This window comes from Lineus longissimus, chromosome 3, assembly GCF_910592395.1.
Source record: "Lineus longissimus chromosome 3, tnLinLong1.2, whole genome shotgun sequence".
Lineage (NCBI taxonomy): Eukaryota > Metazoa > Nemertea > Pilidiophora > Heteronemertea > Lineidae > Lineus > Lineus longissimus.
In genome coordinates this window covers 28626235-28653746 of record NC_088310.1, presented here as the reverse complement: position 1 = coordinate 28653746, position 27512 = coordinate 28626235, and the positions used below count along the sequence as shown (strand labels likewise).

Below are 27512 nucleotides of genomic sequence, written 5' to 3'. Positions count from 1 at the left end.
TGTCACTTCCGGCATTGAACTGGACTTTGTGACCTGGTAACACAGTGGGATCATATAACAGCTTCAGTCAGTTTACAGTTCATCCCAGCAGTTCCTGCAACCCTGATGAGTAGAATCTCTACTGTTATTTTATACACAGCCAATGAAACCATTGTACCCACTGTTACCCTGGGTACAGAGAGGAGTAGCCAGGGAAAACGATTTGCGACTTTTGTCACATGGGGAAGAAATCTAACCAGATTTGGGAACCTGGCACCTCAGATCAGAGGTGGCTGTTCTGATGAAAAGTACATAGCTTTGTCTGACATTTTGCACCACACTGCCGTCCAGTGCTTCAGATGATTTCATTCATATTTTATTATAAATCTTTTGCGAAATCCTTAAGAAATCCTTAAGAACTCAATGAACCATTCTCATCAAGATAAAAATACGTCTCAGCTCAACTTGTCATCTTTGCCTAGCATTCTGCACTAAAGGCAGCCATTAAGTACTGGGTACTCGTGTCACGATATGTCAAGGAAGATGTACTTGACTGTCATAATACATGGAAGTGATACACTGAAATACTTTTGAAAGGGCTAAAAGGCAAAGTAGTGACTACTCCTGTTATGACTATTCAAGGAAGCACTACTTGACTGTAACAATACAAGGAAGTCATACACTCAATGACAACAGTGTCAAGGGCTAATGATTTGAGTGCATCCATCTACCGTCTCGAGATGGAACTTACAGGGAACAGGATCGACAATGGATTATTGTGCGTGTCTCTGTCCATGTGGTTTAAGACCACCTTCAGTGGAAGACAGCGCCGATCCAATGGTACCAAAATAGAAGACAGATGTGGTAACTGGATTTGTTTCAGCTGAGTAGCTGTTGATGTCAGGGTGGGAAATGTTTTATTGGATCAAGGGACCAGTCAGACAAACACAAGAAACATGCTAAGTAGCTCAAATCTGAAAGATTCTAAATAATTAATCAAGCTTTTAATTGATGACACCAACAATAATGACAGAGTGTCATATATGAACTAGTTGCTCAAGGTTAATCACTTCCATCAAATGGTGACAATTAGCTGCCAGCCCCCCCCCCCCCCCCCTCCAGGCCACCTTCCAGAAGAGTTGGGAGGTTTTTTACAAGTCTGGGACCAACCAAGACCAGTGTTCACACTTTCCACAGTAATTAGGAAACAGTCAAGAATACAATATAAAAACATAAATGCACAACTTCTTCTGTTAAGTATTTTAAATTAATTGATAATTAGGTTGTTAATTATGGCATACTTGAATTTCCTGATTAGGTCACCTGGATTTGTAAAGGCAGAACAATGGAGTGATCAGGTGACCATGTCAGCCTTCTACTCCATTTCCAATGTTATGTAATGAAAACACCCTGCTCTTTTCAGTTCATGATTATTTAGGAATGGGTGTTCCATAGTTTTTGCACTTCCCTACTTATAGGTTTCAAAGTTCAGCACCATGCCTAGCTAACCAGTGTAAGGCCAGCCTCCCATGAATGCAAGTTGTCCTTATTTTGGGATAAAGGCTGCCTATTCGACTGGTAGATAGTCAAGATGCTTGCCTAACTAAATACTGAGCCATTGGCACATAAACTGTCATCAGAAAATGGAAGACAAAATTACAAATCTCTGATGAATTTGTTTTTTCTCAGCCAAGAACAAATTGAAGGTAAATCCATATTCTTTAATGGACCATGAAAAACATGTACATATGTCAATTGGCTACAAAGAATACATACTTCAATATAAACAAATCCATCAGGCCTAAAACAACACATACAAGCATGGCAGCTCAGACTTGGATTAGTCTCAGCTTTTGCTGCGGCTTAGTAACAACTGCTGCTCTTTCTGAACAGGCATCAGGTCCACACACTGCGGTCTGGCACCCCTGGTGTCGACAGCTTCCCTCGCTGCATTGACAGCAGCTCTTTTCACCCACTTGGAGGTGACCGATGAAAGAACTTCCTGTTATTTGTCTCTTTAACAGTGTGATTTATCCCTCCCGTCCTCCTTTTTGATGCGGGGATGGCAAAGTGTGTCAGGCGGGTGTGAAAAGACCCAGCACACGCATCAGGTCAGAAAGGAGATTTCCAGCTTCAACGCCCAATCAGCTAAATCATGCGTTGACATTTATAGGCCACTCAAAATGGGTTGACATAAAACATCATTTTTTGGGCGCACAATTATTGGAAACAAAATATTTAATCTTTTTGACATTTATCTGGGAAAGGTGGCCCAATTTTTATAACGTGGCATCCACAGCTGGTAATAACCTCTATTGGTCACATCCTCAAGGTTGAGAAAGGATGACATGCACTCCAAAGCATCAATTTGCATCTGAAACCCTACCTCTACAAATACCTGATAATCCCGTTGTCGTTATTAAAATCATTGAATACAAGTAGCATCTTGTCACTGCTACCAGACAAATGTCGTGCAGCATCCAGCACCTCAGCATTGTCAACATTGGACCTTCTTGCCGCTAGATATGGTATAATTGATGCCATATCAAATACAAATACAAACATCAGCACACTTCTCCCCAGAATCTTTCAGACTGGCATACTGGTCTTTTCCGAGCCTGAAGTGATGATGATTTGGTCTTGGCTGTGACAATGGTCAATTCTCAGATATGTTAGATGACAGTTAGACCATGAAAAATGCATCAAGTTTTGAAATTTGAGTTAAGAAGTTAGTAGACGATCAGCATTTTAACAGTCAGATCCTCTTGGGTGTCCTCCAATCTTTGGATGGACACTTGTTTTGTTGCACATTGACCCAACCCCTGAGTGGTTAGTGAGGGTTCATTATCAGTATGCAACTGTAAGGTGAAAACAACACAGACTCAAGATATGTTCTTTCTGGTTTGAGATAAGTCAGTTCAACGTCACCATATGCACAATAGAACTGGTTCACATCATTCAAAAGGACAAGTGTTTGGAAAAGAATTACAGAGTAAAATTAATCCAGCTCTGTTCTTTTTAGATATGGGATCAAGTGAGGTGAAAAGGAGTTAGGGTTTTTTCTTTTTTATTCAATCTTTTACAATAGGTCTATAAGCCTATGGCAGTGATGTGGGCGACCAATGGTATTGCTTGTTACAATGATTTCAAGGAATGCATGGCACAAGCTTGTGTTTGTCAAGTCTTTCTGGCAATGGGGACTGTGTACACATTGGAGTACTCTGCTTTAAGTTGTTGAATGGCCATATGAATACACCAATAAGTCTAATGCTTGCAGCTAAAACAACCAGCCATCTTTGTACGCGTGGGTTACTTCTACCAGTCAAAAGAGGACATTACCAGTTATGGAATATTTTAAAAGATATAGAAATAATCCATAATTGGTGAGTAAATCCATTTCCATTACAAGCATCTAGCAATTAGCAAGTTCATGGAGCATGTCCGTTTTAATAAGTCTCACAGGTATAAACCAGGAGAAGACATAGCCACACTTCACAAACTTACGTTTCCACAGTAATCTCCTATGAGGAATGAGTGGCATATAGGGTTAAAACTGTCCTTCCCATTACGTGCCAAAAGCACACACCTCGTGAGGTGAACTCTTAAAGAACAGATTCAGCCATTTTGCACCAAACATTTAAACCTGCATAATATGATATGATAACACAACAGACTACTTGCATTCCTATACGCCGCCCGTGAATTCACCCCCGAGTGTTGAGAGCTCAAAAATATCTGATGCGTTGGCTGCCCGAGGCACACGAGATGGTGCCAGCACGCGGCTTATGAGATCTAATCTGTTTTTCAGTTACGAGACAAACAAAGAGCCACCTGCATCATCATCTTCCACACTCTCATTTTCCCCTAAAAATAAAAAAATTGTCAAATCTGGCGACTGTTTGGTAAAATGTGCATTTCCCCGGGTCATTGCATGAAACTCAGCATTGTTGCACAACGTCAGCACACTCGCTTGGAGTGATCCTATTCAAATATTCATCACAGAAAATGTGAACTTGCCTGACATTTTTTGAAAAATGTCCAAGTGTGGGTCAGAAATGGAAAGAAAAAGCACAGAAGACATTTCTGTACAATTCCAGGAGTGATAAGGAGAGGTCACAAGCTTTTAATAAAGGACCTCAGCACATGAGCCCGGGATATGAGCTCAGAACACTTAGCCAAAAGAGGAAGCAGAATTCCTCTTCTCCCTTTCCCAGCTCAGATCAGGCAGACCTGGCAAAGTTAATTGCCCAAGGTAACTTCATATAACTGTGACCCCAGTGTTTGCAGGCTTGACAGGGTATGACAGGAGTCAAACTAAGTCCTTATGTGGCAAAGCTGATATAAGAGAGGTGAACTCATAAGTCTATTTATTGACTTCAGTTATTTTTTGAAAAGTGACTCATAGTCTCATTGTAGTCAATCTTTTAAGACTTCACCATAAATCAAATACTTCATAACAAGATGTCATGTCACTGAATCATAATGCTGGCAGTGCATCCCTAGATCCAGGACACTTCCTTGGACAAATCACTGACAACTTTTCTGATTTGATACAAAGTTGCACAATTTACAAGAGGTCACCATGAGGTCAGTGTTTTGTGACCCTCTCATGAGATTTAAACCAGGCATTGTCTCGAGGTGAATGGGATCTGGTGGCAATTCAACAGGTGACCTGAGGCTAGCCCAACAGGTGAACCGAAGCAAGTTCACTCACTTGTAATATGACTGCTGGATTAGGGGCTATAACAATTGAAACCAATGCAAATGCTGGTTCAGGGATCAAAATGTATAAAAGTTTTGTTGGGGGTCTTAGTTGAAATAGTTGTTGCTGATATGTGACCAGAGCTAATGGCTGTATTAAAACACAATTGAATGTCTTAGTAGGTTTCAAATAATAAATAGAATTCAGGGGTCACAATTCAAAAAGAGATGATAAAGGGAACACATGACATGATCATCAGCTTTAATATATGAACTGTCCCTCAATGCTGACCTCTGGAGCCTCACCCATGAAAGTCAACATCAATCACATTTTCAAATGTGTCCCTCCCTACCTGGTGTGGTCGCATCCTGCTTTCTTTCTACCTGGGTCCATTCTTGACCCTGCAAAAAAGTGAAAGAATTGCGACTTTTCTTGCAACTTAACTGATATCTCACAAGAAGAGAAAGTGACTACACCCACCTACCTCCCCTGTCATCCACAAGGCTTATAAATCTATAGGCCTCTGTTATGGGAGTATTTTTCTCACCAACATTTCATTCTTTCGTGGAGATCTCGTCTGATGCTTGTCTTTGAAGTCAGAGGAAGAATTCAAAGATACGTTGATGGCATTTTCAATAAAAGAGGCAACTTTGAAATAGGTGACATTCAAATTTTCAAAAAGCAGATGGAATGCAGCTTATAACTTTCAAAGGTTTCGACTTGCTAACATAGGAGCAGAGAGGACTTAATGGGTTGAATAAACAGTCTATTCAGGGTTAAACACATCAATAGATTTTCAGCCCCCCAATTCTTTGAAGTGTGAAGGCACAAGCCTTAAGAAAAGATTCAGATAAGGAAAACTAACAGCTGTTTTGAGCAGACAGGTGAACTGGCCCAGTCCCATTTCCTGACCAAGTTGAGACAATCGGCACCCCCTACGCATGGTCAGGTGATGGGTTCATACAATTCCCAAGTTCTTAAAAGATTTCATGGACTGGTTGAAGATCGATTTCCCTACCACCAATCAGGAGCTACGACTATGAACATCTGTCCTTTCCAAGTTATTCATACAGAAAACCACTTGTTATAATTAGACCTTTGTTAGTTTAAAGGTATAAGTAGATAGGACCCCGCCCCTCACACTCTGGGTTCTAGTACCCAAAAAAGTCAAAGATGCTAACATCACTCTCTCTTTCTCTATCATAACATCGAAAACAAACGCAAGTCGCAGACCATTGATCAGTGAAAGAAGTAAAGTCAAAGGGGATTAGAAAAGTGATTAGCACGCAGTAATGGGAAATTTGCCAAATGGCCATGTGCTTTTGTTTACAAAGCAAGAGGTACCAGTGCCATTTCGTCCTCTCACATGCCTCATGATTCATACTGGGCCTTCCAAGGCTAAGACAATATGGCTATGTTAGCATTTGATCTATTTTTAGGACGCAAAATCAATCAGCCCTTATAAATTTTCCGAATGCTGATGTTTCGCTCCCTGCCCTTTTCGCCCCCAGTCGTTTCTCTCCAAATCGAAGTCGTTTCGCTCCCTTGGACTTTTGTTGGGCTACCCGGGAAAGTGGTAAAGTAGATGTGCTTTCTAGGGTTGTCAAATCTACAAAGACGGAATGTTGTTTGGTCATCTGCTGTGTGATCTTTGGCAGGTCACCTGTCTTCCATTCTTTATTATTCGTCGGTCATCAAGTGTGTGATCCTGGGCAAATCCACTTCTCTCGCAGTCATATCATGAGTGAGATCTGGGACTTATTTTGGGAGTTGTCATGAGCATCCATCTCTTGAAAAAAAACTTTGAAGAAATCGGTTCAATATTCTTTCGCACTGCAGTCCAAAAGGGCGGTGATATGGAGTGAAGACTTGTTAAATCAGCCTTGTCTAATTATTGATAGTTACATCTACAGTCATGCTGAAGAAATCCAATCAGGGGTTAAGTTCGCTGTTCGCTTCTCCAGCCCTTACCTCATAGCTGGGCCAAGTTGCATGCTTACCTTAGATAGGGCAGGTTGTAAATGTATAGGTCTATTTGTGACAGCTTGGTTGTGAACTGTCATTTTTGTCGCCTGGACGGGATTGTCTACTTTCAGTCAGGCCAGGTGTCAACATTGGCTCTGTGGCAGCAAGGCTGTGAACTGTCTCCTCTGTAGTCACGTCGAAGTGTCTCACCCTCAGGTATAGGCCAGGTTGTAACCTAATTGTCACAATGATAGTCAGGCTATCAACTTGCCGACTTTGAGCTGGTAATCTGTGGGTCAGTCTCCGGTCATGTAATGATGAAGCAAATTAAAATTTGTAGTGTCTCCTCCAGGGTTGTGACTGTCTTCGGAGAGTGTGTGACTTACAGACATAAGTTGGTTAATTTGACACATAAAAATCACTCCGATTTTCATGATCAAGACCCTAGCAGCGTCGCCCATCGCCTACACTAACACCCCCTCACCCGGCCCCCTGCCTGATGAGATGCATACGTATTGTCTCATTGGCAGAAGTCATTTCTGAAGGACACGCCAGTACGTCATCCCCAGCGCAATGAGAGAGAATCTGTCTATCAGGTCTGGTTGTGACAGCATATGCTGTATTATCAGGTCTGGTTGTGACAGCATGTTATGGTATGGTATGCTCTTCAGGTCTGGTGTTCTGATTTCATGCAATGAAAATGATCAGGTGTTCACCATGTGAAAATGAGACTTAAGGGTGGAGACAAGGTCCACCCAGTAGAAACATGGTGCACTAAATTCGGAGAGTGCACACGGTAAGGGATATCATGATTGATATTTGGGACTCATTCACGTAGTTTGGGACCGGTGGGATTCGAACCAGCTCAAAAAAGACCCAAGCAGCGTCGCCCACCGCCCCCAACCCCGTGCTGAATATATACTGGCTATCGCTCTCTATTCCAACTGTATTTCGGTAGCTCAGTGGTCTGAGGCGTTGACCCGATTGGTTTTTTCTTTTGCGCTGGTTCGAATCCCACCGCGGTCCCCAACTACATGAAATTGGGCAAATTCAACTTGTCAATTCACGATTCTGATGAGACCGCCCAAGGATTTTATTTTTGATTCCAACTCCTAGCGTCCTTTTTATTCTACATGAGGTGTGAACACCCAGGTCACTGTGGCAATTTAGTAATAAAAAGCAATAGCGCAAGACATAACTTCACGGGGTGTTTCGATATGAAGCTATTTTATAAAGCCATAGTGGCCTATAGGCCTATAGGCCTACCTTTAATAAAAACAAAACAAAACAGTTTTCCTTTGTCAAGTAATGTTTTCTTATATCTTTACTTTTATTCTAGCATAAAAGTTATTTGATGAACTGACACTGAAAGGTAGAAATACCCCAGCCAAGGAACAAATCTGAAACTTCCGCCCCACCCGTGGGATTCGCTCCAACACAACTGCAAGAAAAGACAAGTGACCTGCCGAAGATCACTGATGGCCAAACGATTCCTTCTTTGTAAATTTGCCAACCCTGGAAAGCACATCTCTTTGACACTTGTACTTGTGCCATACTGTCTTATCCTTTGATAGTTGTGCAATAAATTGAATTGAATTGAATTGAATTGTACTTTCCCGCAAATGTACATGTTGAGTTTATCTATGAATGTCAACAAACATTCATTGTACCGGGGTACTTTCTCAATTCCCAACAAAAAGTCCCAGGGAGCGAAACGACTTCGATTTGGGGCGAAACGACTGGGGGTGAAATACCAAATTTGCCTGAAACGAAGGCAATCAACCGTATGATTAACCGAGGTATAGTGATCAAACCCGATGAAAGCACAACAATCGAAATGCACGCACCGTGACGTCATGCAGATCGCCCGCTCGACCAATCAGAAGAGGCGTTACAAAAGACCCCGCAAGGTTTGAATTGTGTTTGGGTTCGAGGGTTTGTTCATGTGGATTGGGACTTGCGAACGAGAAGGTAAACATTGGAACAGAATCGTCCCTGATGCAGCAAAATGAAGACTCTTTTCGAGGTTCGAGATCTAAACGGGATCAGAGAAATGTTACAAAGGGAATTACTGGAAAAGTACGACTTGAAAGTGCCAAAAATCGCTCGGAAGAAGCAGTCATTTCCAAAGGTATTTGACAAAGAATTTTCGTGATCCGATTTCTGCATGCATTTAGGCTACCTGCATTGAGTGTTCATAATGTACGATGATGATGTAGGCCTATGCTAAATGAATAAACATGCACTCAAAATGCATAGGCCTGGATGTGGAGGAAGTCACTGAAGGCCACAACACACAAGCAGCAAACAAAAGTTAAGACCAAATGGTCGCACACGGCATGATCTTCTGATTGTGTTAGTTGTGCCAATTTTGATACTAGGTTTGTTTGGGCCCGCAATGACTTCCACCGCCCTGTCTAGTGTCTGGTGAAAAAGGGTCCATTGCGGCAACATTGCCATTGCCATTTTTGGGATTGTGGCTGCCCATTTTTGCTGTACTACAAGTTCACTATGTTTTCGATTTGCCAGCTGTGATGATGCAGCTGATAAGCTTTTGCGTTTCAGTTGAATTGTTCATTCATTATGACCGTCTGTGTCGGTGTCGCAGGATGTTGGCTGTCGGTAGTCGTGTGAGTGTCGCTGCTGTTGTTTTCGTCAGCCAGGGCAGTTTCAATGTTTCATCATCAACATAAATGATATATAGGGCCTAATAATGATTGTCATTGATTGAATCGATTGGTCGTGCGTCATTGACGTTACTGTCGATGATTGAATGACGTTGTCACATATGACATGACATGTTACCAATAGGTCTGGATCGTGCCATTGATATTGAATCGTTGTCATCCATTTTGAATTTCACCCATGCTATGACATTATGACTAATCTGACATTCTGAGACATCTCATTATAGCACCATTTCATACTTGTATAGCAACACAAACATCAAAATATTGGCACCTTTTCACTTCAGTCATTGTTCTCACTGTTTTTCGGACTTCTACAATCAAATATTGATCGATTGGAAAAGAATGACAGTTAGATCGCATTCAACGATAACTCCCCTTGCACTGGGGCGAAGACTTGTAAGAGCTGAGTTGTTACCATTATTCCCCTTACAGTACACTGCTAGCACACCTAGAGTTCAGTAGAGCCCTCTTGTATACTGGATATACTGTACTTGATTACCTGTTCTTACCCCGAGGGAGCTAATCAAGCCCATTTGTCAGTGCAGTAACCCTTTCTGAATCCTTTTTATCCGCATTAGTACTTTGGACCCTTCTTATCCAAAACATATGTACAAGACAAATCTGTCTTCAGCTTTGCTGTAAATGCCTGGGGTAGGTTACTTCAGGTAGAACCCCCTGCCTGGTTTAATGTCAGATGAAAGAGTACTCTAGTGTAGTGGCTATTAATATGTACAGTTTACCAATACCATATGAGTAAGTTTTTCTGATAAAATATAAAAAATGATGAACTTTGTAAACAAAATTTCTTTACAAAATGCAGGAAAATATTAATATTTGAGTAAGTTGTAGCCTCCAACTTTGAGCCCTGAAACTCTTTAAGTCTAATTTGAGTTGTTGTTCCCCTCCCCACGCGAGATCCTGTCAACTACTGATTAGAATCTTCCTCGTGTCATTTCTCACTCATTAACTTCTAATCAGATACCTATAGAGGACATCGGCATCTGGCATCGTGAATGGCACGCTGCATCTTCATCTTCCATGCAGCCCCAGCCTAGCCTTTGTACCCTCCGTCTTCAGTACAATGTCGCTGGCATGTCCTGTTTTGTTTGAATCAGCGGCCGCTGGCAATAAAGCAACAACCTTGATACCTGCCCCAGCCCAGCTTCTCTATCATTAAGTTTGTGTGGAAGCTGCCGCATCAGTTGTTCTCAGCGCAGACTTAGCATTTTTCAAATGAAAAAGAATGCTGAATGGGTGCCACGTCGGCCACGAGAATGCACTGTGACAAAAAGATGCCACGAGGTTGAACTCCAGCCTCTTTTATGCTTTGCACAATCAAGTTTTGCATTCTCACAACGACCTGTGTCTTGAATATCAAACTGCCTCTTAAAACAGCTCTACTCAACTTTTCTTTGGATTTTAGCAATTTTTACTGATATGCCGGACATCCATAGAGTAAAAACCCAAATGTTTCACCCAGTGAACTTGCCATGATAAAAAAGGAGTCTTTTGCACTCATTTTCTATGTTATCTTCAAAGTGAGGTACAGTCTGGATTGGCAATGTTTTTTTTTAAACAGTCAAATCTTGAGGGGACAAATCAATGTTTTCCCTAATGCTAAAATGAATATACCCCTATTTTGAGTGAACATCCTGGCATGTTACCAAATTCTTCCCGATCAAGTCAGATCATGGGCCAATTTCGTGCCTTTGTGAAAGAATTCAAAAACTGTTTGCCGTTGAAAATGAAGATGTCTGGTGCACAGCTTGTTGGTGACCCATTCCATTATCCTGTCTCTGCGGTATCAACTGAGATTACAGCACATGTGTTCAACCTTCTGTCAGAGCTGCTTGCTAGGTGTTCGGTGAGCAGCAATCTGTCACCCGGAGTCTGGCTTCAATTTCTGCACAGATTAGATGGCACCCAGTCACATTAGTGGCAAGTCATTTACTAAGTGGTTTAGCAGAAGCATGGCGGTGGTAGATGGCCTATTTTCAATTTCAATTCAATTTCAGACATTTCCGGCTTTGTTGCTAGCTGTCCTGACCTTTTCTCATTGTCTTTGTTTACAGGATAGATATCAAGTCTTTGGAAATGCTCTCTATAATCTGCCAAGTGACTTCATACAAGACTGCGGTTATGTCCCAAGGTAAGAATTTGAATGTGAAATTTTGGTGTTGATGGTATTCAGATTTGGTGTTGGTAGAGCTTGCGAAAAATGTTTAAAAGTTAGCCAGTGTTTGTGATGAGAAACTAAGTCTTTTTGACTTGAAAGTCAACCACTGAAAACCACTCAAATCTCAGCTGAGGCCTTTTCACAGTTGTGTATTTTTGAATTTCAACAGCTCAAAGGTCACCCAGATTATCATGATTCAGGGCACTACTCTTTTATAAACTTCACATCCTTTAGTAAATTCTAAATATCCTCGTGAATAGGCACTGACAAGGGAAGTGTGCCGCTGGTACTGTGGATAAACTATTGAGATACATTAGCCAGGGTATTGCCACGCTTGGCCTATTGTCTTGCATGTAGAATGGGCCTGAAGGAATTTGCTTTTCACAGATGAATGGTTGCCCAATCATTCAATGCCTTGGCACAAGAATGGGTCGAGGTCTTCCCTCAAATCCACGAGAGCACTGTCAGGCTCCAGTGCATTCAATGCAAATTTATGCTAATTAGGGATTTGGTTTGTCGTGGCGGGAAAACGGCATGCACTTGTTACTATTCGGAGAGAGCCAGCCTGGACACAGTCGTTTCACTCCAGTGCCCCTAGCTTTCATAATCCGCACTTCACACACTATAAATCATGGCCGGCTCCCGGGCACACTCCATTCGTGTGGGAAGTTTAAAATACCCCATGAAACCCATTCAAGCATTTCCTGTGTTATTTCCACACAGTCCCTGCTCCAAAAGGCATTGAATTTGAAAACAGGGTTTGGGGGTTCCTCTATTGAAGGGCAGCCTCATTTAGGTCAATGTGGCTGGTGGACTTCCGTGTCATGTCCAACAAGCATTGACCATCCTCATGATATATTTATGAAGGATAACACAAGAGGCAGCTGGAGATGTGTGTTTGATTCAAACTCTCCTGTCTTCTCTTGTCCAAGTATGCTGAGGCATCATGAGGTCCATTGTGAGGCCTCTCCACCAGTTATGTCAAGAGTTCAAACCTTGTCTCTCCTCCACTCGAGAACATGATTTGAAAGGGTCGGAGGACCTTGTTTTGGCCAGAGCTAAAAACCCCTTAGAGTGTGTCCCATTATCGAACTGATAAGTGTGACTTATTTGATGTTTAAGTGTTGAAAATTTGCTGTTGGTCATCTGATATTGACCATTGGCTAAGAAGTGGAGTACCCTCCCTGTTGCTGGGTAGCACAGGTAGTCCGTCGTGGATTGATGCTAAATATTTTATGTGCAAGACCAGGATTTTAAAGTGAGATTGTAATGAGTCAGTCAAGATAATCACCAGACTCAGTTGTATTCACAACATGCTAAGCTAGTACTGCTTGAATTAATGATTCATTTGAATGTGTGACCAACACTGTTATTGTGTTCCCATCCCTCATGCTGTTTTGAGTATTTTAAATGATTTTTTGTGGCAAGTGCCCTTCAAAGCAGAGAGTGTCCTTGGTCTTTCCCATTCATTCTTTCAGCAGGAGTGTGCCACTCTTTGCATTCTGTGTGAAACCAACACATGTCACCATTCAAAGGAACTTTCCTCAATTCTGTTTCATTGTTTGCCATTGTAAAACACTTCTTTGAAAGTCCAATTCCAATACAGGACACTGCACACACAGGCTTATACTTAGTTAGTGTAGGCTTCTCTTGTACAATGTGCTTTTGACTCCATTAATCCATGACAGCTAGCTGGTTCTCAAAGCCAAAATGGGTTGCCACATTTTTGTGATGGTTATGAAATTGATTGCAAAGAAACGCTTTTGCTCATGATTGCATTTTTTTTTAAACAATTTTTTCTCGTGAAAAAGGCCATCGCCATGAACAAAATATGTCTGACCCCCTGTTGATTGGAATTGACCGTATAATTGGGTATGATTGGAGGGGTGTAAACAATACCGTCCCCACTCCAGCTGAGCTTGCCTAATGAGCTGTGGATGACACCAGTAATTAGGGGGCATCCCGTGGTGAGGGTCAGTTGTTGCCTGAGCTCCACCCATGACATGGGTGATGTGGTGTGAACTGCAGCTTTCATGTTGTAGTGTCACAGGGAATGTGCGATAAATAATGTCCCTGTGATTTGAATGTGTGATAAGTTTTCTTTGTGTCAAAGTCTTGTTCATCATTGTTTTTCCTAATTGGGTGTTAAGATATTTCTTTCATCATCGACAATGTACCTTGCAGTGGGTCTTCAGGAAAGAAATACAAATCCTCAAAATTATTTGGCAGTGTACCTATCACTGACGAGAATCAAACTTGGGCAAGAGAAGGCTGTTGGCTGTGAATGTAATTGCTGTTGGTTTGATCAGCTCATTAAACTGAAACTGTTTTGTATTGTTGTGGTGCTTGCTTCCCAGGGTTTGGGCACCCATCGATAGTCGCCAGAACAAAACACAGATAATCACCTCATTAGGACGGACACAAAGCAACAAGTCTCACTTCCATGTTCATCAAACCTCATCATGTTCTTCCTCTTGGTTTGCTATTGTTGTGAGGTCGTCATCCGCAGCTTTTGGCCTTTGGGTCAAAAACTGGTTCCAAGGGGAACCAAATTACCAAACACTAATCTCTTATCTTTCTTGCGAGCTTGTCTTTCTGCTTCACTCTGGCCAGTCAAGCATTATAATGGATGCTCCCTTGAGCTACGGTTGTGATCCTCTCAGCTGCCCTGTGAAACTGTATCCAGTTTCTACCAAAGCCTATTCTATCTTGCTTCCAATCTTGTCTTTGCCCAGTCAGACATGACATGCGCGTTCATCCAGGCCCGCTCAGCTACCCAGCATGCCCGGGGAAATGTCAGTTGGCCGAAGACAAAAGTTTTGATAAAAATTGACTGTTCTCATCATGCAAAAAACAAATTTTTGCATTTTGGTTAGAGAACGGATTTGTCTGAAAGAAGCAGTAACCTGGTCTTAATCCAGCTGGATCTGGACATGTATGCCTTTGGTGGAGTCCCAAAGATGAGTTGAGTGCAAAAAGGTTGCAAAAGTTTGCTATTCGAGAAGACAACTGGTCAATCCAAAAGGAGTGTCAGTTGTCAGCAAAGCTGATTTGATCTATTCTAACAACATAGAAAGTCCAATGCTGAGAAGGATGAGGATAAGCCTTCATACTCCGACAGGCTTTTTTCATAATGGGTGTTTTGACAGAGCTGCCAAAATAGCTTTCTCAAACTGTCATTTTAGGATATTTCGATTTGAGAAGACGTTTTTGTGGTGAAATGACCAAAATTAGCCATCAACATCTGCCAAGGGGGAGATTAATGTTTGTCTGAAGTGCTTGAACTAAATCCTCATTGTCCACATATCTTACCCAAAGGTTTCAGTGGCTCCATCTCATCTTGAATTGTTGTCAATCTACTCATGCAATTTGGCTCATTTCATGGTTTATTGCTTCAAGATTTCCGGGTTTTACCTTGGTTTGTTTGCATTGTTCTTATTGTTGGAGGCGAGAAATAGTCGGCCTTTCACAGCTATTTCAAGCAGCTGATGCACCTTCAGACCGTGAACTGCTTTCCAAATTTGTGCATCTATTCTTAGTTTGGCGTTATGTAACTCACTGCATATGGTTTTAGTGTTGTGGGTGATTTGGTGACATGACGGTGGGTCCTTCTCCAGTGTACACCTTGGCTCCTCCCTGGCATGTCTGGGTGATTTGGTGACATGACGGTGGGTCCTTCTCCAGTGTACACCTTGGCTCCTCTCTGGCATGTCTGGGTGATTTGGTGACATGACGGTGGGTCCTTCTGCAGTGTGCACCTTGGCTCCTCTCTGGCATGTCTGGGTGATTTGGTGACATGACGGTGGGTCCTTCTCCAGTGTACACCTTGGCTCCTCCCTGGCATGTCTGGGTGATTTGGTGACATGACGGTGGGTCCTTCTCCAGTGTACACCTTGGCTCCTCCCTGGCATGTCTGGGTGATTTGGTGACATGACGGTGGGTCCTTCTCCAGTGTACACCTTGGCTCCTCTCTGGCATGTCTGGGTGATTTGGTGACATGACGGTGGGTCCTTCTCCAGTGTGCACCTTGGCTCCTCTCTGGCATGTCTGGGTCAATTGCAGGTCATTATTGTAAACAAACAAGTAGCCGTGGACAATCACTTGATCAGTTGATCTTCAACATCCTTATCATAACAACACAAGCGTCAGTTGGTTTTGATCAACACACCGATGTCTGTCGGGAAAAACCTGGGTGACTTCATGACACTGAAAAAAGACTTTGCCAGCTACATGTATTCTCAACTTGACTGTCCTTGAAGACTGTGCTCCACGATTGGCCCCAACCATTATTATGCAGGACATGTTCCTAGGTGGGCTCATCATATCTCCTGTTACACCCGCCTCTATCAATCACCTTGGTCCTCACCCCCAATGAACTTGGGAGTAGATCATCAGTTTTCAGATAGCACTATTGTCATGCATCAAGCCACTTTCATTTTCATGTCATCTTGAGTCATAAAGCCAGCCTAAATGTCCAACCATCCAGGCACATAACCCATCATAGTGCCCCTGCACATATCTATATTGTCAACAAAACTTCACCTGTTACTATGGGCATGGGTAAGGCTGAACAATAGGGGCTCAAATAATGAATAGGAATGTCACAGCTGTATAGGTACATGTAGTGCTGGAATACCTCAAGGTTTTCGTTAAGATTTCATGAGGCTTCAGTTGGGTTGCATCCAAAACAAAACAAGTGACCCAAATCGCACCAGATGATAACGACCATTGAAATGCTCTGATTGTCAAAGAACAGGTTCTACTGTTGTCGATTGTTTGATAACAATAATTTTTTACCGACTCAGTATTTTCAAATTTTTGTGGTTTAGTTTATTCAAATAGGTGAATTCCAGTTGTGGTTCTTTGCCATTAAATGGTGTCATCCTCAAATTTTTGTGTCACTTGATGACTAGCACAGGTCACCTGAGATTGGAGTAGAATTCCATTTATTGACAACACCCTTTTTCCGAGAAAACGTGGCATCAGACTTGCTGTCCATTCACTGATCAACCACCTTTGTCATATCTTTTGAAAAAATGCGGAATGGTAGCCACAAAAATGTGTGGGAAGACACCCTTGACACTATGAGAGTCACTGTGCTTGCTTGGTTGGTCGTGGTGTCCATTCCTACCCTTCACCTCCTTCCATATAACATTACAAACCAGTTACTCAAATTATCAACGATGCGTAAATTGACCCCCTGCTGTGGGTACACCAGTTCCAGTTTAAAAATCAAGTTGAATGGAATGAGAATTTCAAAAATTCAGAACTTCTTATGATAGAGATCTCGATGAGCTGATCAGTGCATCTTTAATTGCACTCATTCTCATGTTTCATTCAAAAACATCATAAAAATACCTTTATGAAGTTTGCTCCAAACTGATAAGAACAATTCAGAAATACCTATACAAATATTTGAACAAGTTCTCAACATAAAAGATAACATTGAATTGTATGTCTCTGATAAAATCATATTGGCTCTTGACGATATCTTTGAATCTTTTGTGGTTGAAAGTCGTCTTTGTTCTGATTGGTCCGTTCTCAATTAAACTTTCTTCCGTGACCTTTGATCATGTCATATGTTGGTTGTTTCGATTTCTTGTTGATCCTGCGTATAAGATTATGACATCATAACATTCACAAAGTCACGTCTTTTAATGTTCTTTCAGGTTTCTTGTGGAAGCCGCTAACTCTGTTGATGAGAATATTGAGTCGGAGGGCCTCTTCAGGAAAGCCGGATCGGTGAACAGACAGAAGGATTTGAGAGTAAGTTGATGTTCATATAACAATCACTAAAATGCACATTTTGTCAAGACTCAAGAAAAGACACATCTTTCTCTAATGTTAATAGCTTTGCAGTTTCATGAGCAAGTTGGCTTCAACCTTGTAACAGGTGAAACTTCTCATGAAAAGTGTGAATGGTACACGACATGTGTTCATGATTTGATGGCTTATTTTTCCAGCAACTCCTTGAAGACCGAGGTAGCCTCCAGAGTGCCAAGATTCTCAGCATCGACGACGTGGCCAATCTAATCAAGCAGTTCCTGCGTGAACTCCCCGAACCTCTCATCGTGACAGAATTCCAGGAACTTTTCACAAAATGCCAGGAACAGGAAGACGAGAGCAAACAAATCGAAGGCATGATGATGCTGTGTTCATTACTACCATGTGCACACCTCGGCACGCTCAAATTCATCGTATCGCTCCTGGCACGTGTTGTGAGGAACTCAACGAAAAACAAAATGGACACTAGCAACTTGGCGATGGTGATGACGCCAAATTTCATGGTGACGTCATCGGGGAAGGTGAAGAATGAGAAAGCTAACGTGGGTGAGGAGAAGAACCTTATGGTGCAAACTGCTGTTGTGGAACTATTGATAAGAAATGCTGACCGTATTGGTGTGATACCTGAGTACCTTGAGGAGCGTGTGGAGCTGTTGGAGAGTCTGCCCATGTCTGATGATGAACACTTCGACCAGACGGATGGTCTCAAGCCAAGGAAGAAGAAACGCCGAAGTGGATCACTTCAGGGTGAGTGTGCTTCTTGTCTCGGAGAGATACTTGGTTAACTACCAATGGCATTATTGAGGCCAAGCTCTCAGCTGCCCAGTCACCTTCAAATCATGAGTTGAGATCATTTCCTTGACAAACTCCTGTCAAGGTGAGTGTTCATTGTACATGCACTGAACAATTCATGACAAGCTCTCCTCATAAGGTGCTTTGAGAATTGCATTTTGATGCTACTTAATTGCGCTGCCCCAATGAAAGGTGTCATTGCTGGTAACACAGAATGTTACAGCCAAGTGGAAGACCAGAGCCTGAGGCCAGGTGTACTTTCACATAAACCAAGACCTACAGAAAGGGGTCACAGTAGTTCATACTATCACAACATATCTGTAGCCTAAGTCCACAACCCTGGGACAGATTTTTTCCGTTCCTGGACATATCCCTTCGTAAATCCGATAATAACCCGATAGCTTTTGTGAGAATTTGATAAGTCCTCTTCAATCTTGCTCGGTCCAATGCCAACAGTGTTTGGAGTTTTTATTTTTCACAAGTGGATCCTGCTGCTTTGTACAGTTGCCTTTCATTCTTCCCTCGCCCTAATCTTCTTCAAAGCTGTATGAAGCATTCTGAGCAGGAGACTGCTTCAATAGATTTGCCTCTTAGTCTGCTATTGAGGAAATGGATGTAAAAAATCTGGCTGAATGACCCCTGCAGGTAGAAATTCAGGGTATCAGTTGAACACAAGCAGTGATCCCTCTTGTTGTTCGTCCTTTCAAAAGAAGGACCCACTTCGGTTTGTGAATTTAAAAACTCCCTTCATCGCGGTTGTTTCTCAGTCAGTTAGCTTTCATGGATTTGGAATCTGACAATGTAACCCCTGCAGATGTGTCCTTCAATAATTACTGATTAGGGGTTTAACATTTTTTCATCTCTTTGGGTTTCCTCCTGTCTGGGTGATCCTTACCCAAAAAATTGGGAAGTTTCAAACTACCTGATAACGCAAAGGCCTTGGAAGTTTTTCGTATCAGACATTCATTCTTGGAATATTACAGAAATAGTTTGAGGAAAAACACTACTTACAATTCACATGTTGCTTTTGCAATAATATTTGCAGTAGTTTGAAGGGGATGTTATTTCTTGCTATGTTCAGCATGTGAGCACTGTGGCATCAACTTTCTACATTTTCTTAGTGGTGACACCTTTTGTATTTATTAGAATTACAATATCAACAAGTAAACCTGCCCAAGTCTAGCACCATGTGTCAGAAGAGCACTGGGGGCTTATAACAAATGATAAAGTTGCTCTTTGTAATTTCAGGTATTGTTTCTGGTATCAAAAACACGATAAGCAAAATGAGGACGTCAAGTTCGTCGATCAGTAGTTCAAGATCGGAGCATTCATTGGCCGATACAGCGAGTCAGCTCAGCGTAGCGAGCAGTGTCGCAGACACCACACCAGTTCTTGTACGCAAACGCAAAGCTATCAATGATGAGATGGCATTCTCAACAAAGAAAAAGTAAGATTGTTGTCACGTTAGCTGTTAAAATCAGTTCTTGTATTGAAGAGTATCTAAAGAATAGCTTCGTATTCTAGTTTGAATGGTCATGCGTATTCTGCCTGGTACCATCTTAGACGTCCAAGGCATTGACAATGCTATTGGTATTGCGACGCCCTTGGTGTGTTCATCAAGGTGCTGGCAAGCTCACCGCCGGTGTGAAACCCTCCAGAATGTGTTATAATTATAATATAGTCAATCATAGACTTTCTGCCAGAAAGTGAATATCTACATCATTGTGTTTTCCAGGAAAGCTATCTTGAAGAACCTGCCACAGTGCACACTGATGGGCACCTCCTTCCTTCCACCCCAGGCTGGAAAAGTTCAAAAAGATGGTAAGTCTCAAAATTGTGTCATATCGGTGTTTGGAGGTGAATGAAACACAGTGTATAACAGCCCTGAACCTCAAGGCTGGGTTACTATGCTGTTCTCGTCATGAATCAATCAGAGAAAAATTGTTTTTCACACCGTGATGAGAAAAGTGTGAATAATTTAGCAAAATGCTGCGATTATATATGCTGTCTTCTCTCATGGGATGACTTGACTCCATTGGGGCAGTTTATAACACATTTATGTGTGAGAGTTCCTCAGTGTGTTTGCCGAGCATGATTTACACGTACTAATGAATCAGTTTTCTCTTCAGTGACAGAGGTGGCGCTGTCGCCCGCGATCAACTTCTGTGATGAATCTCCAGTGCGGTTTGCCGCCACCCCAACGCATGAGAAAACGACACCGTCCAAGAAAAGGCGACTTCCTAGTCCATTCAGAAAGGCCAGAAGGTATGCAACAATTACTTTCAAATGAATGTGTAGAAGTTCTGAAAATAAAATATGCAGCGTACTAATGATATTTCCTTGCCGCTGTGTTTGGAACTTTTAAAATTGGTGTCCAAAATAGCATAATCTAAGAAAGGTACTTTCCTTAGTTTCTGTGTTATTAATCATGTCGTGGTGATTTCAAACTTTCTTTATAGTAGCCCTTAGTTTTAGCCCACTTGTCTGAGCTGTACCTGGGGTAGTGTCAGGCCTTCCATACCTTTATGCAAATAGGTCTATGTTTACAATTTGCTCTTTGTTATTCTTCGAGTTTCTTTCTACCCCCACTCAGACGGCTGTAACTGGGGCAGGCATGTCATGAGTTGAATACTCATGCACATGGAAGCTTTCTTGCTGTGTTTTTTTTACATATCCAAACTTATCAACCAAAACAAATATTACCACTCACAAAGTACTTGTGTTTATGCAAAGCCTTATAAGCTGATTCATACTCCTATGAAGAGCAGAGCCCATTGAGCCCGATTGTAGTGACATTGTTTTCGAGGTTCCCTGTAGGTTTTATTAGACCACAGTAACAGCATGGCCACAGAAACCCCGCCGTGCTCCATTCGTTAATTAACAGCTTGTAATTAACAGGTGTTGAAGTTGTGTTTTTTCCCTAAAGATTAACCCTTCCTTGTGGCTACTGCTAATTCCATCCAATTTCTGTTCTGTAGTAGAAATTGGTCATAATAACTGTTGAACTCAGCAGGATTTTCTTGAGGTGTTTAGCCTAAGATGGTCTAAGTCAACACAATCTGTCAGTAGCAGATGTGTGGGCTCTAGTGGGAGATGTTCCCTCGTTAAAAGAGCATTAGTGTACTTTAGAGGAGAAACACGGTCTATTAGCATGTTGTTTTAGTAAGTCCTAAGTCCTACTGTTCCTATAAAGCTAGATACTAAGAATGAGTAGGGCTGGGGTTTGAAGGCTTGAGGGTGTTGCCATCTCAAGACCTTGTCTGTCAAGATGACATGTTTGTTGCATAACAGGCCTTTTAGTCCTCAAGACACATAATCCTTGCCTGACCTCCTGTACATGCTCGCCTCAATTGAGATGGTCTGATTTGCTTTTCATGTTTTGGTTTCTAATTGCAGAACTTCATCTGGCAAAGTTGGTTGCTTTTCACCCAAAACACCCAAGACGAAGAAAAGCTTCTTCAGACGCATCAGTGGTTCTGAACCGGTAAGTTGCTATTTTATCCCAAGTTGCTCTGTACGAATGTTGACTTTGATTGATACAATTTCTGGAGAGAAAAAATGTTATCATCAGTTTCAAATTGTTCATTTCAATGAGTGACATGCTTTGACTAGAGCCAGGTGGTATTCTGCTTACAGCAAGGATTTGTAATTCAAGCTCAGGCAATCACAGCCAGAGTAAATCTGCATTCATAACCCAGATTTCACTAAAATCCCTCCATTGCCCAAAGCATTAACCATTTTCAGCCAAAGCATAGAAAGATTGATGCCAAGATTGATTTCCCAATCCAGGTAGTTAGTGAAGAATAGGAGGAGACAAATTAGACCATTTTCTTATTGTGCGCTGAACAACACCTATAATCAGTCCCCTGGGAGTAATTACTCTCAGTATCTATCACAAATTGCTTGGTATAATTACCCTAAAATGAGTTGCGGTCATCCATGGTGCCTTTTCATGCTCCACCCAACAACACAGTACTGGATGGCCTTCTATGTGCCCTGAGGGGCCTTCTGCAGGAAGAGGCTCTGTCTAATAATATAGTCACTTCATTTTTCATACTGGTTGCTTGCTCACAAACAAGGTTTCAAAAGGTTAAACATAAAAACTGCAAGCATAACAACTTCATGCTACATACTACTTGTCCAACAGATAGATAGGTAGATGTGTACATTAGAACCTTGTTCTTGGTGAATTTTTGGCTTTGTATAAAACACAGATGTTGCCAGTGATTATGTTTCCACTGACACCTATTGAAAGGATTGACGCCATTTTCCAGGAGGCAATAAATACGGGTAGCCTACTCTTTCTCACGAATTTGTTGAGTGCAACAATTTGTTCAAAAAGATATATATAACTGATGTTCCCTTTCATTCGTGTCATTGCAGAATTCTCCTGCTCTGCCAGATTCTGGCACCCTGAATACGTCCGGGAAGAAGCGTAACAGCGGCTTGTTCAAGAGACACAAGAAGGTGCCAAGCTCTCCTGCCCGACTCCTGGATGGTCACCCACTCATCAAAGGCGACAAGAAGAAGTCCCAACTCGCTCAACCCAGCAATGATCAAGTTTACGTTGTCGATGACGTTGATTTGAATGACCCTTATTACCTGGCATCTAGATTGAAGTTTGATCTTCTTGGAAGCGGCGATCTTGCTTCTCACACCGACGACGTCTGCCACAGTGAGGAAGTCCACAGAAGTGATTTGTTGAAATCGCGCGCATTCGAAGCTGAAGATCGTATCACCGTCAATACTGTCAAGCCACACAAACGAGCATTCTCTGCCGATGCCTCATTTGGAAAGAAATTACGGAGAGGCCAACCGAATACACCAACGAATGGTCTCCCAACTGTTACTCCGAATAAGTATCGCCATCCGCCTATTCCATGTGATCTCTTGTCACCTAATGATACGGTCAGTAACGACCAGGATACCGTGATCGCTAGTCTATCTGCTGCTAGTGTGAGCGATTGTAAGCTGGTTGATTGTGACTCTGACCACAAATCTAGTGACATTTCCAACTCCAATGAAAGTGGAGATAAGACATTGACTGATAGTCTCAATAACCAAGTTGAACATATGGACTTGGCTGCTAATGCTGGTTGTGACCGAGGTCTCAAAGAGTCGACAAGCAGCAGTAGTGTTGATAGCGCAGTGTCAACATCATCATGTGATTCAACAGAGAGCAGAGTATCGTCTGCTTCTGTCAAGAGTGCAGTGTCGTCTGCTTCAATCAAGAGTTTGGGATCTATTGACAGTGGGTGTGAGGTTGTGGAGCCCGTGGATATGGATACCGCGCACAAGATCGAACCAAACTTTAAGAAAATCACTGAGACTGTTAAACGGCAGCAGAAACCGAGACTGAAGTCACGTGCAAAGGAGTTGCTAGAGAAAGTGGAGTCGTTCCGTAGCAAGAGAGCTACAGATCAGTTCAGAAAGAAATGTGGTGTTTCTCGTCAGCCGAGCATTAGAGAACCCAAATTCCAGATCATGACTGAAACGCACAAACTTTTATCTCACGCGGGAGTGGTGCAGAATCTTGCGCCAGTAACGGATGATGCGGAGTCTGTGGAAATGGTTGTGATGCATCCCGGCAGCCCCATGAAACATGCTAGTCCGGCGAGGAGTCTACGTGCGGGTATTGAGCAGTTGAGTGAGGAGAATGCTAAGCTACTTCACGGTAGTGTCCTTAATCTCCAAGCTGCTGGTAAGGTGACACAAAACAGGGGGCGCTTCTCCATGTCAGAGGAAAAACGAGAGTTGGCCGAACGTCATGCATCGCCACTTCGATTCACGCATTCTAATATCAAGAAGCGTGGACTCTCCCCGGTACGAATTCCTACCATTTTTGCCAAAAACGAAAAGCAGGCAGCACATTTACGAGAGATCGCGAGGCGCGTGAAAGAAAAGGGACAAAAATCACGAAAGGAGAATGGTGGAAGTGAGGAGTTTGCGGTGAGCCCAGTTATAGTGGTTGCTACTGATTCTCCAGTTCGGTCAAAGACTAAGGCATCTTTACCAATCTCAAACAACATGGCTAAAATGGTGTGCGAAAATGCTAAGAAAAAGTTCAGTGTTATTGGAACATCGAATTCTGTTGTGTTAGAGAAAAAAGACTCTGAGGACATAAGTGCTGATGACTGTGTTACGCCGAGGCGAACGGACTCGAGAAAGCGGTGCATGGCTGATATCAAAGTGGTGAAACCATTGTCAAAGTTGGCAATCGACACTGGTGCAGATTCCAGCAGCCCGAAGCTGCCCCTACATGACTCTAGCAACACAACAAATGTGGCAAGTAAGCGGACACTACCAACACTACCGAAAATCAAACAAGCTCCCTTGTCAACATTAGACATCACTAGCGCGTTACTCAAGAAGAAAGTCTCGGCCATTGCACCGCAAAACCAGCTGAGGAAACTACAACTTCAAGAGACGCCAAGAAGATGTCGATCTCCGATGAAACCTGTGAAACGCCTCGGGTCTCCTTCACCAAAGAAGTCTCCCAAACATTACCCAAACTCACCGATTCGTCCATTTATGTTGCATCCACATCGGTCAAATGGGAAAAGCCCCATTCCGACTCATGTGATGGAGGATGTGAATGTGTACTAAATGTTGTGAATGACTGTTCACGCGGCATCTTGAAACCAATCCCATCCAATTCACTCGTCAATAGATCTTGAGAATAGTTTTCCTGATGAGTTTGCATTCCAAGTGTTAGCTAATGCAAACTGTTATGAGGGAATTTGATGAATGGAATGGATTGCTTTTATTCTAACTATCAGTTTCAAAATAGAATCGACCAAAAGTCAAATGATAGGGCCAAAACTTCATGCATATGATATTTAATATCGTTTTGTATAACTTGTTTAGCCTTGGTAAAAGAGTATGAATGCCGTGTGAGGAGTCATGGTGATGAGCAGTGACGGTGCATATCGTACAGGGTGCTGGTAAATTGGGAATACTCGGTTCAAATTGAAGAAATTTGTCAACCGCATAGATGTAGGTGACGCACAATCATTTGTTTCACATTTGTGTAGGAATCTGAATCAGCGGTAGATTTGCCATGTGGCTGCTTGTGCTATAGAAATGACCCCTGCTGGTTCCCGCCCACCGGGTATTGTGTCCCTGATAAATAACGTGGGGGTGTTGAATGAAAATAAACCCTGTCTCATTACCTTGAATTTTGATAAGATTTAAGGAACAATTTTGAAATCCCTGATTTCTCCCCTTTGGCAAGCTTAATTTGGAGCCCTGCTGTGCTGAAACCTTTAGGGATATCCAATGAGCATGAGCGGGTTCTGTAGATAATGTTATAACCTTGCATGGTTTTGTAAGGAGGGCATTGGGGCACCACGAGCGTGGACAGCCACACGTGTGTACCCCAAGGCATTTCCTGCCCTTCTCTCTCACCAACCACAGCCTGAGAAACCAGATTTCTTACCCCCTGACACCCAGAGGCAGAATCTCAGAAGACCCCAGATGGTACGCGTGGTTACCACGTTCAACGCCCAATGCCAATTGTTCTGCTGGGTATTCAAAATATGACAGCCATTGTTGTCAGCATGCCAGACAATACACTGTCTGCCTCATTGAATTCTGTCACTGGGTGACCTTCAGGGTTGGTGACCTTGGAACTTTTTAGATCTTTTATGCAATATCTTGTCGTCTTGGTGGTGAAGAGAATCTTCTGGCACGTTGAGTTATTTATACTACATTGCTTCCTTGAGTGCAATGTGGGAATTGCAGATTCTGGCGGAAGTGGAGCAAGCCACATGGCAAATTTGAATAGCAGCGTCTTGGAACTGTCTTAAACCTTTCATGTGAGAGATCTTGATACAGAATACGTCACTCTTAATGATGCTCTTTTAGTGTAAATAAGATTGTATTTCATATAATGTAGATACCATGGACTTATATGTATGATAGGGATGCTGTTTTGCTAAAAATTCTAATGGAACAAACTATAATCTTGGGGGGGGGGGTTACTTACGTATTGCAGTTCATTGGATTGTTGCTCAATGAAATAAAAGCATTCCTGATGGTCCATGACAGTTATTATTATGATATCAATATTATGAGACATATCCTAAAGTAATTGGTTTCGATTTTGATTTAGAGAATTGAAGGGTTGATGATAAACTTGACTTTTCATATTCACTTGTATTTTAACTTTGTACTATTACTATTCAAGAAAACTTCATTACATCACACAATCAATTAATATCTTCCGTTGGATTGTGAGACTTTATGATAGGTGACTTTGTTACGATGATGCATCTTCCGTTGGATTGTGAGACTTTATGATAGGTGACTTTGTTACGATGATGCATGCCTTGATTGTTGATGATTTGAGTGAAGGTGTGTGAGTGGGATTTGGGTGAGTCCTGGAATGTGTGTGGGAAATATAACTTGTGGCATTATAACTTTGTGTTTTAATCTGTCTTTTGGAATTCTGGTGTGAAAGGCTGAAGATGCTATTGAGATCAGCCCGGTGTTGATTGTGGTGTGGGCTTGATAGCATTGACGAAAGTAGGCTTACTGAAGAGTTTTCATCTTGAAGCCGAGAGCAATGTTGCCACCAAACGAATCTGTATTCCAAAAAGTCTGTCAGCTTCTGCTAATGTTAATAGCTTATGAATTTCCAGAGCCTCGGATCAAGATTTTGCTGCAAGAAATTTTGTACATATGTGTATAAACTTGATATCCGTCTATTATCATGTCTCTATTTCAATTGTATTTAAGATAGCATTTGAACAAAGATGATCTTTCAGTATTTGTGGTTCAATACACATTTTACTTATCTTGTATCAGGTGTTGGAATGCAGTTGTAGTGTGGCAATCATGACGAAGTCACACCCTCCCTTCTAACCAAACTATGACGATATTTGAAGATATTTTTGTAGGCATCTCAAACAAGACACTGGTTTCCTGATCTTTCAAACATGAAGTAACTTATCAAATTTATTGCTTGCTGTCGCAGTGGTTTACCAGATATTGATCATGTTGATGTACATTGTAACATGGAGGTATTATGGCGTTAGTTAAGTGATTGTGGTTGTCTGCATCCCCCTTGGGACGGATTTGGAGAAGATTTGTATCATAGCTAAGAGTAATTTATGTAAATTTTCTAAAATTGATTGAAAATATTAAAGTTAGGTGCTTACTTGAAAATACCGTCTGCTCGTCTGTCTTTTTGGTGCCCACAACGTTGGAGCTTGAAAATCAACACTTCTGTTTTCCCTTGCCCACCCCTATGTGTTGTGAATATCTTCCAAAAAACAAGGCTGAGTGAGGACTAGATCAACTAGAATGCACTTCAGGAATGCCTGTTGTTACACTAGGTTCTGAGGATGTGGCCATCTGTTGCCTGGCTCCTAGGATGATTTGGTCACAAGGGCAGATGCCAAGGACAGTGTGTTCTCACAAC

At 42.1% G+C, this 27512-nt stretch overlaps 1 protein-coding gene across 1 annotated transcript; it reads left to right on the top strand.

Annotated features, from left to right (window-relative positions):
• Window positions 1-8616: 8616 nt before the first annotated feature.
• LOC135484569 (rho GTPase-activating protein 11A-like) lies at window positions 8617-27238 on the top strand. Its single transcript, XM_064766173.1, has 9 exons — window positions 8617-8777; window positions 11409-11485; window positions 17182-17278; window positions 17476-18043; window positions 19337-19535; window positions 19824-19909; window positions 20218-20353; window positions 21485-21572; window positions 22472-27238. Exons 1-9 carry the CDS (start codon window positions 8655-8657, stop codon window positions 24692-24694), a joined length of 3597 nt encoding a protein of 1198 aa, XP_064622243.1. The 5' UTR covers window positions 8617-8654; the 3' UTR covers window positions 24695-27238.
• Window positions 27239-27512: the final 274 nt, after the last annotated feature.